The 14,885-nt window shown below is 36.3% G+C and overlaps 1 protein-coding gene across 1 annotated transcript in view; it reads right to left on the bottom strand.

Moving 5' to 3' along the window:
* Nucleotides 1-14,885, bottom strand: part of POLN (DNA polymerase nu) — a gene marked incomplete at both ends in the record, with an annotated part of 92,100 nt that overhangs the window by 73,398 nt on the left and 3,817 nt on the right. Inside the window, 7 exons of the mRNA XM_084285764.1 lie at nt 362-426; nt 688-748; nt 2,258-2,326; nt 7,173-7,330; nt 7,847-7,959; nt 10,312-10,502; nt 10,948-11,427. Coding sequence (XP_084141890.1) covers nt 362-426; nt 688-748; nt 2,258-2,326; nt 7,173-7,330; nt 7,847-7,959; nt 10,312-10,502; nt 10,948-11,427 — 1,137 coding nt within the window. The remainder of the gene's footprint in view (nt 1-361; nt 427-687; nt 749-2,257; nt 2,327-7,172; nt 7,331-7,846; nt 7,960-10,311; nt 10,503-10,947; nt 11,428-14,885) is intronic.

Here is a 14,885-nt window from a genome sequence, read left to right as displayed (position 1 = left end):
TTTTACCAATAGGAAAATGGCAAACTTGGAACTCTCAGAACACATAATTTGTAAAGAGTCTTTTATTTGTAAAGAGAGACAGAAAAATGTATCATTTCTCAGAAAGATGGTTACTGACAACTGTAGGTTCAGAAACATTCATTACAACTTTTACTCAACCCATAATCTATTTTGCAATGCATTCTTAGTTCAGGGCAAAGCTAATGAAGCAAATATCTCTTTTGCTTGACTAAATAAACGTAACATAAAAGGTGACAAAACAAACAAACAAAATCCTCCTCTTTTTCACTGTTGTTCTCTGTAAAAGCAGAAAAATGCTATTTAATTTTCAAAAGAAAAAAAAAATAAAGACAAAATTTACCCCCAGAATCTCTGATGTTTTTTTCAGTTCTTGTTTGTTCACATGTATTTTGTGTGTTTCCATCACTGTAAACACAAATACAGAGTACACTTACAATTGACAACTGTGATCTTGCATAATTCAGACTGTAAAATGGGAACTCTAACTCACAAAGGTGTTATAAGGATAAGGTAACGTGTAGTATTCTGAGTTATAACTTTAAGGTCTCTTCCAACCCAAACCATTCTGTGATTCTATGGGATAGGATAGGATAACATCCTATGTCAGTAGAGCAAGCAGCTGTGTGAAAAAGGTGAAGAGTCTTATTTTGAGCTGAGTTTTCATACCTGCCAGAATTTTGATCAGTGGAAGCTCTAACGTGCAAAATAATTTCCACAAACCTTGAACCTGTAAAGCAAGATACGAATAAGCATCAGTATCAGCCAACTTTAATTAACACAATCAAACATATAATAGTATCATTATGCATATCCATTTTTCAGTAAGCCACATTTAATTTTCTATATAATCCCTTTTCATATGACAAGGCTGTCTGTGTAATGAAATACTACTTAGTGTGAATTATAGTATCTAAATGCTATAGTCAGTTATCACATCATTTTGTAGGGAAAGGTACAGGAACAGTAATAAAGAAATACACACACCTCATTTTTTTTCTAAATGGTTTATTTTTAGAGTAAAATCCATTATAATAGCACATACAGTTATCCCTTTATTTACTTGAGCAATTAAGCAACTCCTCAGAATTCACAAATTTGTTTTCATTAGGAAGAATATACAAGATAATGGGGTTATGTACCCAATTCAGTTACAAAGAACAGGAAGTCTTTTTTCTCTAACCACTGAAGCAATTAGACAGCAATATTTGTCTAAAATCTCCCCCTGTAGGCTGGTGATGAGTATTTCTGTGCCTTAGATGTTTCCCTATTGCCTTCTTTCACACATTGAAGGATTGCTGGGCCACCTAAAAATCCAGACTAACCTGGTTCAACTAATTGTCTAATCCCTTAAAATATATTTCAAACAAGTTTCAAGGAAACCCCTAGCATCCCTCGGATAGGGATGGTTTGGATGAGACATTTAGAAGAAATTCTTTACTTGGGGGGGTGGTGAGGCACTGGCACAGGTTGCCAAGACAAGCTGTAGGTGTCCCACCTCTGGAAGTGCCCAAAGCCAGGTTGGATGGGGCTTTGGACAATCTGGTCTGGTGGGTGGTGTCCCTGCCCATGGCAGGGGGCTGGAACTGGATGGGCTTTAAGGTCCTTTCCAACCCAAACCATTCTGTGATTCTAGGTACCTTTCACCAGAACCTGAGCATATCCCTGAAGTCAGACACGTTTCCAGACATATGATCACAAGAAGAAAATTAAACAGAACAGAATAGAACCCCCACAAAAATAAAAGAATTCTTGAGATGCATTCTGAACTTCAATAAGGGCTAACATAACCCACAGAGCTGATAGACATGCTTAGAGTTTTTATACCCAAGGAAGACACTCTCTAAACGTGCCTACCTGCCTACGAAGAAAATCCACTACATTGTTTGAACTCTTAATATTTTTAGATAGTTTCTTATAGCTTTAAAATGTAAAATGAAAAATCACAAGTCTGAATTTTTCCTGTTCTTACAATCTTTGTTTAAATATTTAAGTTAACTGTTGCATAGGAAGTTTCTTCAAGATACCCTTTCAGAGTAGACACTTCATTATTCTGAAAAACAATGGCAAATTTGATGGACAATTTTAAATGTTGATCAGCATTGTAAATTGGTAAGGGTTGAAGATTTCTGCTTTACTCATATAGAGATTCTGATCTGAATGAGAAGCATGTCACTAGCTGTCTTTAATTTACAATACCTCAGAAGTTATAGCTGAGTAACTACTTTTCAAATCTTACCTGTAAGTCATGAGTAAGGTCTGCCATTACTGTATAAAGCTTCTCCAAGTTTACACCTAAATTTTGGTACTGATAAAAAAAAAATAATAAAGACTTTTAAGATTAAAATATTCAGAATACTACCTATTTTAAAAGGGATTAAACTATTTAAATATATTTTTTTAATATATATTTGTCTCCTGTTATATTTAAAACTTCAGTAATGTTTTTAGACCTCTGGAAAAAAATCATGAACACAGGATATATTAGATTTTAACTGTTCCTTTATTTACATTTTGCAAAGACCAGGTACTGAGAAATAGTATTATTACATGCTGCCTTTGATGTTGAAGTCAGAATTCTATTACTACTTGTAAAATGAGGAAAAATACATTGCAAATTTCTTTTTCTATCAGTACTGCCCTTCTTCTGTGCCTGAATTGCTCACTTTCTTCCGTTCCAGGGAAGTTCCACACAATCATACTACCTTGTTTAGTTGACTAGAAGATCATTTTGACAGGAATATACAGACTGAAAATTTAAGAAAGATTCTAGTCTAGTTCTGTAATGCATAATGTAGGAAAAAAAAAAAAAAAAAAAAAAAAAAAAAAAAAAAACATACACAGCAAGAACAAGAAGGAAAAAAAAATCCCTGGAAGGAAAAACCGTCCTGAGAGAAGTCAGAGAAAATCTACATTAAACCCCACAAGACTATGGAATTTTGAGGAAGTCCAGAAACCTAGAATGCAAGATAATGATGCCAGGCAGTACAATACTGACTGCAGCTTCCTGTTGATAATATTTTGGAAAAAAATATCTATAGCATATAGAAATGCAGAATGCTCAAGCTTACTATTTTACGCTTAACAACATGAGCATAATGTACATCTGATGGAAGACTCAGAGCAGAAGCCAATTTTGATGCCAATAGAATCCTAACCACTTTAGAAGATAATCTGATTACATTCACTGCTTCCTTCTCAATAACTGCATAGCAGGGGACTGACCTAGATTTAGCTAGATTCTTGGTGAGTAGGGTATTCCAAGATCATTTTTTACTAAAATAGTACACATAGTCAGGGTTCCAACTAAGTTCAAGATCTGTTTCCCAAGTAAATTACATCTTTCTGTCAAGAATAGTAAACAGACTCATCCTGATTGACAGGACACCAAATGGCCATGAAATCACATGGAAGGCTTCTCAATTGAAAAAACGCCAACAGCGTTCCTTGGACACCTTGTAAGTATCTCCACATTTATCATTCACCCTACATATATTTTGAAGGAATCCTAATTATTCTGTGCTCATTTTTATTATTTGCATGCCTGTCCTGAAGCTGGCAGAATACAAAGAGGGGATCTTACACCATGAGCTGCAGAAGTCTCTCTTTTCTCTAAAGACCTGCAGATATTCTATAACCTTCTTACCTTAACTGATTTCATGAAATATCTAAAAAGTTGAAAAGAAATCTCCTCCAGAAGAAATATGTTTTGCTTTCTCCACTCAAACTGAGCTAGAAGGTGTTTTGCTTACCAGAGTAAGCTCTCAGAAATTATGCTACCAAATCCAGCTTTGCTGCCCATTCCACAGTTTCATGGTTTTCACTTGATATATTCAGAATCTTCCCTTTAGTCCTTCTGTGATGAGAATGCAAGGACATTCTACTTGTTATCAGATTTACACTCTAAGACTGCATGGAAAACGAAGAAAATGCTTAAATTTGAATGAAGCATCTAATGTTTTGAAAACAACAAAAACAAGATTACGTTATCTGGAAGAGCATATGCAATGAAACCAGATATGGTATCACTACTAAATTGGATGTCATTAAGTTATGAATTATGGATTAAACCAGGAAGATAGCCATTGAAATTGTTGCCAAGAATATCTTCTTAAAAACAGGTCTGATGTCAGAACACTGTGGTCCTCCAGGGCTTTTAATCTGCCCAGCCAGGCAGTAATTCTTTTAAAGCAAAAGCGGGTAAGTATAATCAAAGTGGTAGGACAATTTCTTGTTTGTTTCAGTGATGACACTTCACAAATATCCAGCCTGAGACAACTGCACTGTCTTCAACTGCATGCAAATAGTTGTCCTTGTGAAAATACGGCTTTAGTTAGAAAACTGCTACATTAGAATGAATTGATCAGTCTGGTTGGGTAGGTATTTATTATTCTGATCTGTTTGCTATATCAAACCTTTAATTTCTTGTTGCAAACACCTCTGCATGTTCTTTCATAATGAAGCTTTACATAGACTAAGAGCCATAATTTTCTGGTCAGCAGAAGTCTTTCAAAACTTGCATTTTAATGGATAGCAAATTAAAATTAGAGTTGATAAAGATTTTAAGAAAGCACATATAATTCAAAAACACAAAAGAGAGTTTACAAGTAGATAAAGAAGTGGATTAGGTGGGCACTAGTCTAGTAAAATCAGGGCTAGAATTTAGAAGACTCAAAGAGAGGGAGAGGGGAGATGAAATGTCAAAAGAGCCTTTTACTGAAATCCAGAAAAGAGAAGGTTGTGTTTAAATGAACATGACAAATGCATCAATGAGGCATGTGTGCTCAAAAAGAACCAGGCAACAAAAGAAAGATACTCTCAGCTGAGAGGAGTGATCGGAACAGGTTAGAGAATGCCACTGGTCTACACGCCAAGGTATTTCTCTTCTGACCTCTGTATTGTACAGCCCTCCAGTGCCAACCTTCAGCCTCACAAAAACCTACATACTTTCCTACCCACCCATACCATGAATATAGTTACCACAAGCAACATACTATGAAAAAAACTTGACAGATGGAAGTAGCTTGCTCACCATTTCATCATGTGAGTTATTTTTGCCACAGCTCTTTCCAAAAAAAGAGGAGGAAAAAAATCATTTGCACAGCCTTGGAATGTTGAGAACCCTCAACTCTATTACTCCACTTTGGGGGTAATCTTTGCTGCAACCACGTTTTCCTACCACATACCAGAGAAAAACAAACAAGCAAAAAAAAATTGACCTGACTGCTAGAAACATTGTCCATATCCAGTGATCCTGGAACAAGTGAGCTGTCCGTGAAAGACGGTGCTTTCAGCATCAGCCAGCCCAATTGATCTGTTCTGGAGGTGGAAGTAAGCCCAATGGCAGGCTTCAAATGATTTCAGGATTCCTTATCAGCAAACACAGTACAAAAGCAGCATGATGTGTAGCACCTGTTTCAGCAAAGGTTTCAATGGATGTGGACTGCGATCACTTTTGTGGAGCCTTTTGGCACAGCACCTAATATACAGATCAGCAAGTAGTACGCACTCCATGCTACAGAGGGGTCTGGGTGAGTAGCTGGAGCTGCAGGATACAGAAAAAAAGTAGCCGTCATTCCAAGTATCATGCTGGGTGGACAAGATTAGCAGAAAAGGGAGCTAAACTGAAACTGTGGGGCACAGGACATGATGCACCACCTGGCCTCAAGCACTCTGGGTGTACAGAGGACTGTTAGGAACCTATCACCAAAGACAGAGCAAGAAGGCTCCAGAGAAATCTGGCAAAAAGATAGGATTCACAGAAAAAAATGGCACTGACTGGGCAAACAGAGAAGTCAAACAAAGTGAGTGGGTCCAGAGAACTAATGAATTGGGTAAGAAATAGGGGGGAGAATAATTACAGCATGTTAGAGGGAGGCATAAACAGGGACTTGGATGAAATCAGCATAAAAGGCATTAGAGGTGGCTGGGGCAAGGAATCAAACTAGACCAAAGCAGGGCAAGAGGAAAATAAGACTTCAATATTTAACTCAGAGATGGGAATCAGGATGAGAAAGCTGAGAAATTAAAACTAAGAATAGATATGATGTAGGAAGAACAAAAGACTGAGGGAAAATATGGAAAGAAACAAGTCAAGGATGCTGACTCACACGACAGGACAGCACATGTAAAAATAACCTGCAAGTGTACAGCTTCTGGCTGTTTACCTTTCTTTCCATTCCCTACATGAATAGCTTGAAGTAGTTTCTGAACAACAGCAGTTTACAGATAGTGTTTTGAAGTAAACTAGCTTTATTTGTCTCAGAAGGGCCTATGCAGTTGGGTATGTGCTTATATGAGGGAGCTCTGTCCATATTCCAAGTCCATTTGACATCATTAGGTTTGTATCCCAGAAGCTCTACAATCACGATATGATTCATGTGTCTGAACAAGCAACACCTCTGAAAAGGGAAAGGTTTCAAGAAATCACCATTTAGCCTACTCTACATCTATTTTTTTCATTAGTTCCCTCCAGCACTAGCACTCTCGGCATTCAAACAACCTGTAACAGCTAACGCGTCCAGAGTAGAATGCAATAGCCCAAAATACCAACACCAAAATTTTATAATGTTCAGTAAATAAGTTTCAACAGACAGTAAGACTATTTCCATAGTATGGGGAATAACTTCTCAAGAAGTTCATTAAGCATTCAGAGTAGAACTTAAGATACTTCATACACATGTTTGTATATTCATATTTGACTCCTTCCTATCAGCTTATGATATGGTACCTTTACCAGAATGTCATAGGATTCAGTAAAATTGTTAATAATAAACTAAATAAGGGGTACACATTCACAGGAATTAAAGAGCAAGACATTAGACATTTTGGAAATGACAGCTGGTATCTGTTTGCAGATAGGTGAAAGAGAAAAGATGAATTTGTATCAATTTTGCTACTCAAATTTTGGGTTTAGATACAGAATTTTGCAACTGTTCCTGGAGAATTTGATTCCATCTTGGTAGAATGGAGTGAACCCTTCCTTCTACTCTCTCTTTAACATTAGATTTCCAACAATTAGTATTGTTATAACTTTCTTCTATCTGAAAAATATTATGCTTTTTTTTTTTTTTTTTGCAATATTCTGTAGGCAAGGGCAATAATTTAAATATCTCCTTCCTCTTTTAAACCAACAACAATCTCAAACTACTTACCGATGCATTTCTCAAAGTGCCTGTATCTGTATTTTCTGTTTCCATAGAAAAAGATTTTTCAAAATACTTCTCCGTCAAACATTCAAAAGAGGGAACTGTGTCACTAGGGTTTATCAGCCATGCTGCAATCCTTGGATCTAACATGACGCTATCAGCAACTACAAAAATAAGTTATTTCTGACAATCAAAATGCTTAAATTACTTCCTATATTGAGAAATACTTCTAGAGTTTTGTCCATGTTTCCTTTAGACACACATCATAAATAGACAAGCATTCAAGTGATTCCTAATATTGACCAGTATGAGCATTTCTAGAATTTCATGATATCCTCTTGAGCAGAGGAAGTCTTTCTAGGAAACATGAAACATGAAGCAATTCAACCTTCTCAGCTATCATCAGGACTGTGTTAAAAGCTTTTGTTTCCACTGGATTCTAACCTTAAACTATTCAATGTTTTTATTCCTACTCTGAGAAGAAATACATAATCTTAACATGCCAACTGTCTGGTCGTAAACCTCTAAAGAAGGGTTTTCTTTTCCATGGTACTAAAATTCCGTTCTCCAATATATTACCTAAACACTAATCTAGTTGCTTCTACACCATGTAATTTTAACAGAAACATCACAGGCACAGAGATTATAGGATTAGGTTATAGATTGGATTAGACAGTTACCTTGTTTCCAGCTAATTTCATTACCATAAATTTGAAGTACTGTCCTCAGAAAATCTTTTGCATTGAAGCAAATAACTGGAACTTTGCGACGCAGCATTTGAAACAACACTCGCCTGCACGAAAGAAATTTATTAACATGTACTATGCTGCTACCAGATTTAGTTAATACGTTTAATTTATTCTTTAATTAGCAACTAATATTAAACTAAACAGCTAATACAAAACCTTTCTTTATTCCTTTAAGAACAGAATATTGTATTTGAATATTAAATTCTCAATTCAAATCCTGGAGCTTCATTCTATACTAAATTAGCAGATGACTTCCCATGCACTCATAAAGAAAAGAAAACCTTATTTGGCACTTGAAATTAAATTCAACCTTAATCTAAAACTGCAACTTGCATTCCTGTCATACTTTAACATACAAAATGAGATCGGAGAAGATTCTAAATAAACATAGTAAAATCACGATTTAAAAGTTGTTAGACTATCTAAATTGACCTAATTGCTTAGTTTTAATTTTCTCTAAGTCTAGTATGCTTCATATCATGCCACATTTTTCCATTATTTTTGAAAATGTCTACAGTTCTCATGTGTTATATGTATAACATTTGAAGTATACACAGATTTTACTAATAATGTGTATCATTTTTTGTTAGCTTTATTTTAGGCAATACAGAAAAACAATAACTCTTTATAGAGTTTGAGTTGATATATCTTTAGTGATATAAAACCAGGGTACCAAGATTTTAGACAGATTATAAATTGTGCAGACCATAAGGTATTACTGTATATAGTTTAGATCCACTACTAAACAACTACGCTGTTCCTAGAAAAATTAGATAAAGCCTATAGGTAATACAATTATTCAACTTGTTTATTCTTGAGTTCTTATTGCTCAAAAGAACATGCTTTATTGATGTCATGCTCAGTTCAGAAGAATCAAACCGAAGACACTTTATAAAACTAATCATTTTATAATTCCAGCATTGCATCTGGAGAAGTACAGGTAAGCAAAGTGATTTGTTTCAAGTAATACAGTGGTGTGGTGCAGAGATGTGATCAGCAAGCAAGTCTAACATCATGAAAATTAATGCTTTGTAAATTTAATTCCCCAAATTCAGTAGTTTACAATAAAACAGTCGTTACTGAAAATTATAAAATATTCTGAAGAAATTTTAATATGCAACTATTATTTTGAAAGATCAGTCTCATCCCTGCCATTATAGGATACTATTTCAAAGTTAATAATAAGGAATAAAAACAGATTTGGGCTATGCCAAGTGGACATTTAAAATATAATCCTACTTTTTAAAGATTTAGTTCAACTATTAAACAGATGCACAAAGCATTTACTTTTTTTTGCTTGTAATTTGGATGTAACTTTGTTTCTGAATCCTAAGAAAGCCTCATTCATCATCTCAGTCATTAAACAAGCCTATTGCACTCCATGCTCAGAAACTAGAAATAGCAGCCAGGCTCAAAAAGGATATATATCATAATGATGCCCTGAAACATATTGCGTAAGAAATGCAGTGCAGCAAATGAAAGATACGTATTCTTCAAGCTTTATTTTTTGGGGTTTTTTTTTTTTTTTTGAAGCCATATAACCATCGTGTTCATAAAGCTTTTCTAAGTGAATGAGTAGCTATTACTAAAATTCCGATCTCGAAAAGAAACACCACAGCATAACACCAACACAGGCTGGGCAGGAAATGGATTGAGAGCAGCCCTGAGGAGAAGAAGGACCTGGGGGTGTTGGTTGATGAGAAGCTTGACATGAGCCAGCAATGTGGACTTGCAGCCCAGAAAGCCAGCCATGCCCTAGGCTGCACCAAAAGCAGGGTGGCCAGCAGGGCAAAGGAGGGGATTGCCCCCCTCTGCTCTGCTCTCATCAGACTCCACGTGGAGCCCTGCATTCAGCTCTGGGGCCTCCAGCATAAAAGGGACATGGATATATTAGAACAAGTCCAGAGGAGGGCCGTGAAGATGATCAAGGGGCTGGAGCACCTCTCTTACAGAGAGAGGCTGAGGGGTTGTTCAGCCTGGAGAAGAGAAGGCCCCTGGGAGACCTTACAGTGGTGTTCCAGTGCCTGAAGGGGGCTGCAGGAAAGCTGTGAGGGATTCTTTGTCAGGGGATGCAGTGGTAAGACATGTAGTAATGGCTTCAAACTAATAGATGGGAGATGGAGGAAAGAATTGCTTCTTCAGAGGGTGGTGAAGCACTGGCACAGGTTGCCCAAAGAAGCTGTGGATGCCCCAGCACCACCCAAGGCCAGGCTGGATGGGGCTTTGGGCAGCCTGGGCTGGTGGGAGGTGTCCCTGCCCATGGCAGCGCAGGGTGAAATTAGGTGATCTTTAAAGGTCCCTTCCAACCCAAACCATTCTATGATTTAATGAACATTATTACTGTTGCCAAATGCATATGTAAAGCAAAGTAGTATTTTATTTCTATATGCTCTCACCAAGCAAATTTCTTGTGAGCCCGTTCTTCTTGTTCCCAAAGAGGTGAGCATTCAGTTTTTAAATAAATTAATTTGTCACTTTCATCAGCAGCATTCCGAATACAGTCACTTGAAGAGTAACTGGGAGAACAGAGCCAATCTGTCTGATTCTTCACTAATACAACGATTCCTTTTACTGATGAAGTTAAGGCCTGTTAAGTATAATTAAAGTGTTTCCTGAGAGATTTTATGCAATTTAATAAAGAAGATTTCACAAGTATTTTACCATATGAATGTCATCACATGCACTACGGTCACTGCACACACCCTTAACAGAATAGAGCAGCAGACAAAAGCATCCTTGAAAGCAAAATCCACTGTACAAAGAAGAAAAAAATATTCAAGCAGTCTCACTAGAAGTACACTAATGACTGTTTAACCCAAGTGGTTCCATTTGCTTTAAATTTTACTTCGTAGAAAAATAAAACTTAGAAATATTTACTTCATTTTGCATTTATATTTTTGTAAGCAAGAATATCCAAAACTGGTCTAGATTCCATGGACCCAATGAACATAATTTTGTGTTTATTGGAGTCATATGTATAGTCCAAATGGTTCTACAACACCGCCTCTAAACAAAACACATCATTCACTAACCTGCTCTGAGTTGAGCTGTGAAGAACCATCTTGAAATATCATAGTAGTTACAAAAGCCACTGCCTGTTCTATATTTGCAAGCAATTCTCTTTTTTCTTCATTTCCCAAACTCCTGATATCACAAGGATAATTTTCAGAAAATTCTGGTAGTCTGGAAGTCCAGTTATATCTTCTTTCATGTGAAGTGTAGTTCATTAGAGGTAATCTTTTTTTCTCCAAGTGACATGTAGGCACATCTTGCTTTCTTTTAAGGGGAGTAGCTACATTCTTTTCATCATACTTCAGGTTTTTTGCTTTTACTGAAAGATTTTTTTTTCCATATCCCCATTTAGATAAGTCTAAATCCTGGTAATAGCTCAGTATTTTGGTAGCTTGATAGGAAAGCATTTCATTGGTATGTACTGTCCTGACTTTCTGACCAGTACTTCTTGCAGGGCTGGCAGATGATTTTAATAATGCAATTGTGGAATCATTAATTTCCTGGAAAAATCAAATTTTCTGTGAACTAATTATTCAACTTATTAGGAGACAGAAATAATTATCCCTGAGTTAATTCAAAAAGCTTTTCAGGAAGTGATGCTGTACAAAAGAAAAAAAAAAATCTTAGTGATACCATAAAGACAGACAGTTTAGGGGAACTCTATCACATAGGCCAAAATTCAAATGTCTATCAGTAAAAGTGATTTTGTTGATTTATATTGCTGGCATCCAAAACCACCACCATATTTTTTGTTTGTTTGTTGTTAGTCCAAAACCAACAATGCCAAATTAACAAGAGCCATCTAGTCCGGTAGCCTGTCTTCCACAGTGACTAGGTCATTAGCAAGCTTTGTGTGAAGGGAGAGGCGACCTTTCATTTTCATCTTTAGCTTCAACATTCAAGGTTTTTTTTTTGTTTTTGTTTTTGGCAAGGGACCATAATATCTGCTTTGGAAATTCTGAATCCACTAAATCTCCACCAACTTTTCCAAAAAAATTACAGGATTGCAAGACATAACAAGAATTCATAGGAAAGTCGCATAGAAGGTGCACCTTATTATCAGGTGTACAGCTAAGTATTATACTCTACCCTGGTTAAATCACTATCCCCACAACAGCTTTCATATTCCACACATTTCCCTGCATCCTTTTGTAGCAGCGTGTTTTATTTTTTTCAAACTGCTATTAAAGAGCCTTGAACAAGAAATTGCATGCTAACATAATTCTAATCCTTCATCCTTGATTTCCTTGGTATACTACTGGCCCTTGTTATTTTCTTGCTGTTTATTTTGCTAGTTTCTTCAACACCCTCTTCAGCCAAGAGGGATCCTTTGTCTTGTGTTCTTTATGAAATACAAGTTCTGTAAAGTTGCAGGATGTTTAATTGTCTCCTACATACTGTTGTTTAGCCATACTGCTCCCACACCCAGAGAGATTTGTTTTAAGCCTCCAATACTGTTTTGTATAAGTCCTTATTACCTGCAGATGTTTTGCTTTTGGAGGGGAAACACCCTATACTTTTAAAAGCTCCTTCCTTTTTATGCAATTTCCTTTTTGAAATGAGGCAATCCTATAGTGACTTATCTATCTTTAGTGCCTCAGAAAGACTGTAGTACTGTAGTCCCTGTCAGGGCAACCTCCAGCAGGAATATTTTGATCTTGATCTTACACAGAATCAAATCAAAAGCAGTTTTTCCTTCAACTTCTCTAACTGCTTGGCAAAGCCATTGTTTTCTCAGTTTTAGTCCTCACACCGTGCATAAGCATAAAATTTACACACTATTTTAAAGTAACTGAAGGCTCTCGTAATTACTACATTTTCTGCTCTTGGAATCACCAGCCTCCTTCAGCACTTCTGTCATTCCAAAACCTGAGGCCTTCTTGCTTTAAAAGAACCACAAGTTACTGCTGTGCAGGCCTCACATCAAGAACAAGACAACAATTTCCACTGATTAAAGGATAGCATCCATTTCTATTCACTCGATTGTTTGAGAAAACCAGAAAGGCAAAGCCAATGCTTTTTTGTTGTTGGTGGTTTGCAATATTCCTTAACCAAGATCCCATTTTCCCAAACCTCAGAACTGTGGAATCAAAAGGATGAAAGAGCCTTAGACTAGTTAAAAACACTTAACAGGATCAGCTCTACAGAAAAAAAAAAAAAAAAGTACAATTAAAAGGTTTTAAATAAACAGAAAAAGATTTAATTAAGTTTTTGCTGCTACCAAAATGAATAGTGATTGTTCTGAAAGATGACAAATAAATTGGACTTAGGCAAAGCTAATCACAAAGGAGACACTAAAAAAAGCTACCGTAAGTGGAAAAATATTAGCACAGAAAGACTGACTGTTCAAGAACCATAGACAGACAGCTAATCCACTTAAGTGTATTCTCCAGTCAAATCACAAATAGTTTGCATTGTTTAACATATAGTAGAATTTGAATTAGGACACTGAAGTAATTATAGAATCAGGAATAAGTAATTCTCTTTTAAAAGATCAGAAATAAGAACAAAGCAAATTTAATTATCAAATCAGAATAATATAGTTGGAATTACAATTAGCCACAGAGAGGAGCAGCAGCTTCTGGGAAGAACTGATCATCTATTAGAAATAATGACATAGCTGGAAGTAAACAACAGGCTTTCTAAGTCAGAGGAGGTTGTTTCATAATTTATGTGAATTTAGAAGAATTTCATTAGATCTGGTGTGTCAAAATTAGCTCCTCAGCATTACAAAAAGAGGTTCCACTACCACATATGTTCACTAGTGGCTTAAGTCATTCTCATCATGCCTATAGACAAGCCAATTAAATTTGTAAGGAACTAGCTCGCCACGCACACAAGCATTCTTTTCTGCTTCACGAGGAACCTGAACAGACTTGCAGAAGTGTGCACCATGCACCAGTCAGAGTAACAAAGGATGTGTGATCTGCAGCTGGGGAGCTCACTTTTATTATCCACTGCTCATTTGACCAACTTTATGGTCCTCAATCACAGTCTAAGTTGGGACTGCCCCAGTTATCCATCATTCTTGGCTGGCACTTGCACGCACACTGAACTAACTTCAGGGAGATGATTCCACCAAAAATTAAACTTCCTTTAAAACAAAGACATTTTTCATCTGAACCAGCTCACTTCATGATTATGTAACTAGTACCTGCCTGTGGAAGGATCAGAAATGTAAAACAAGATTAAGTGGAAAAGAAGGAATGGGTGATGAGACACTGTCATGGTGTTGCAAAGTGGTAACTTGAAGAGATTAATCCTATGAGCAAAAAGTACAGAACAGAAAAAGTAATGCAGCACTAGCAACACTAGAGAAGAAAAAAGTTAACACCTGTGGAAAGCAGTACAGCCAACAAGAGCAGTAATTTCTTAAATATGTTTTTTCTAGTATCAATAAGGAAACAAGTATTTTTATTCCCACACCTTTCTTTTATTCTGGGGGGGAAAAAAAAAAAAAAAAAAACACAAACCAAAAATAAGAAGATATGCTTTAAGAATTCTTTATTTTGTTAAAAAAAAAAGTCTTCTCCTTCTGTAACGGACAAAAGTAGTGGTCTCCTGTACGAATACATGAATGCATTTGGGTAAAAAATAATGCCTAAAGCTTCATCCATGCAGTTGCTCTAAGAGCATTTAGTAGACAGAACGATGCATCAATTTAACGCAGCTTATGTAGAGCACATAGTACCTGACGGCTGTACTGTATACTCCATGGGCATTATATGGGCCATGCTAGTTATGATGAGGTGACAATTTTATGCTGAGGCAACAATTTACAAAACATAAGCCACTCCACTACTACTATGAAAAGCTGCATACTGTATTTTGGGGGATTTTTTTGGATGCCAGTGATTGTCAAACTGAGGTTTGATAACATTTTTATTCCTTAGTAACTATCTAAATGTGTCAACCTCATGTATTTCAGAACAATCTGTCACAATAGACTCGGTATAAA

This window comes from Netta rufina (assembly GCF_964035555.1).
Source record: "Netta rufina genome assembly, chromosome: 4".
In the NCBI taxonomy this organism is placed as follows: Eukaryota; Metazoa; Chordata; class Aves; order Anseriformes; family Anatidae; genus Netta; species Netta rufina.
The sequence above is the reverse complement of the archived record's forward strand: the minus strand, read 5'-3'. Positions and strand labels throughout refer to the sequence as shown.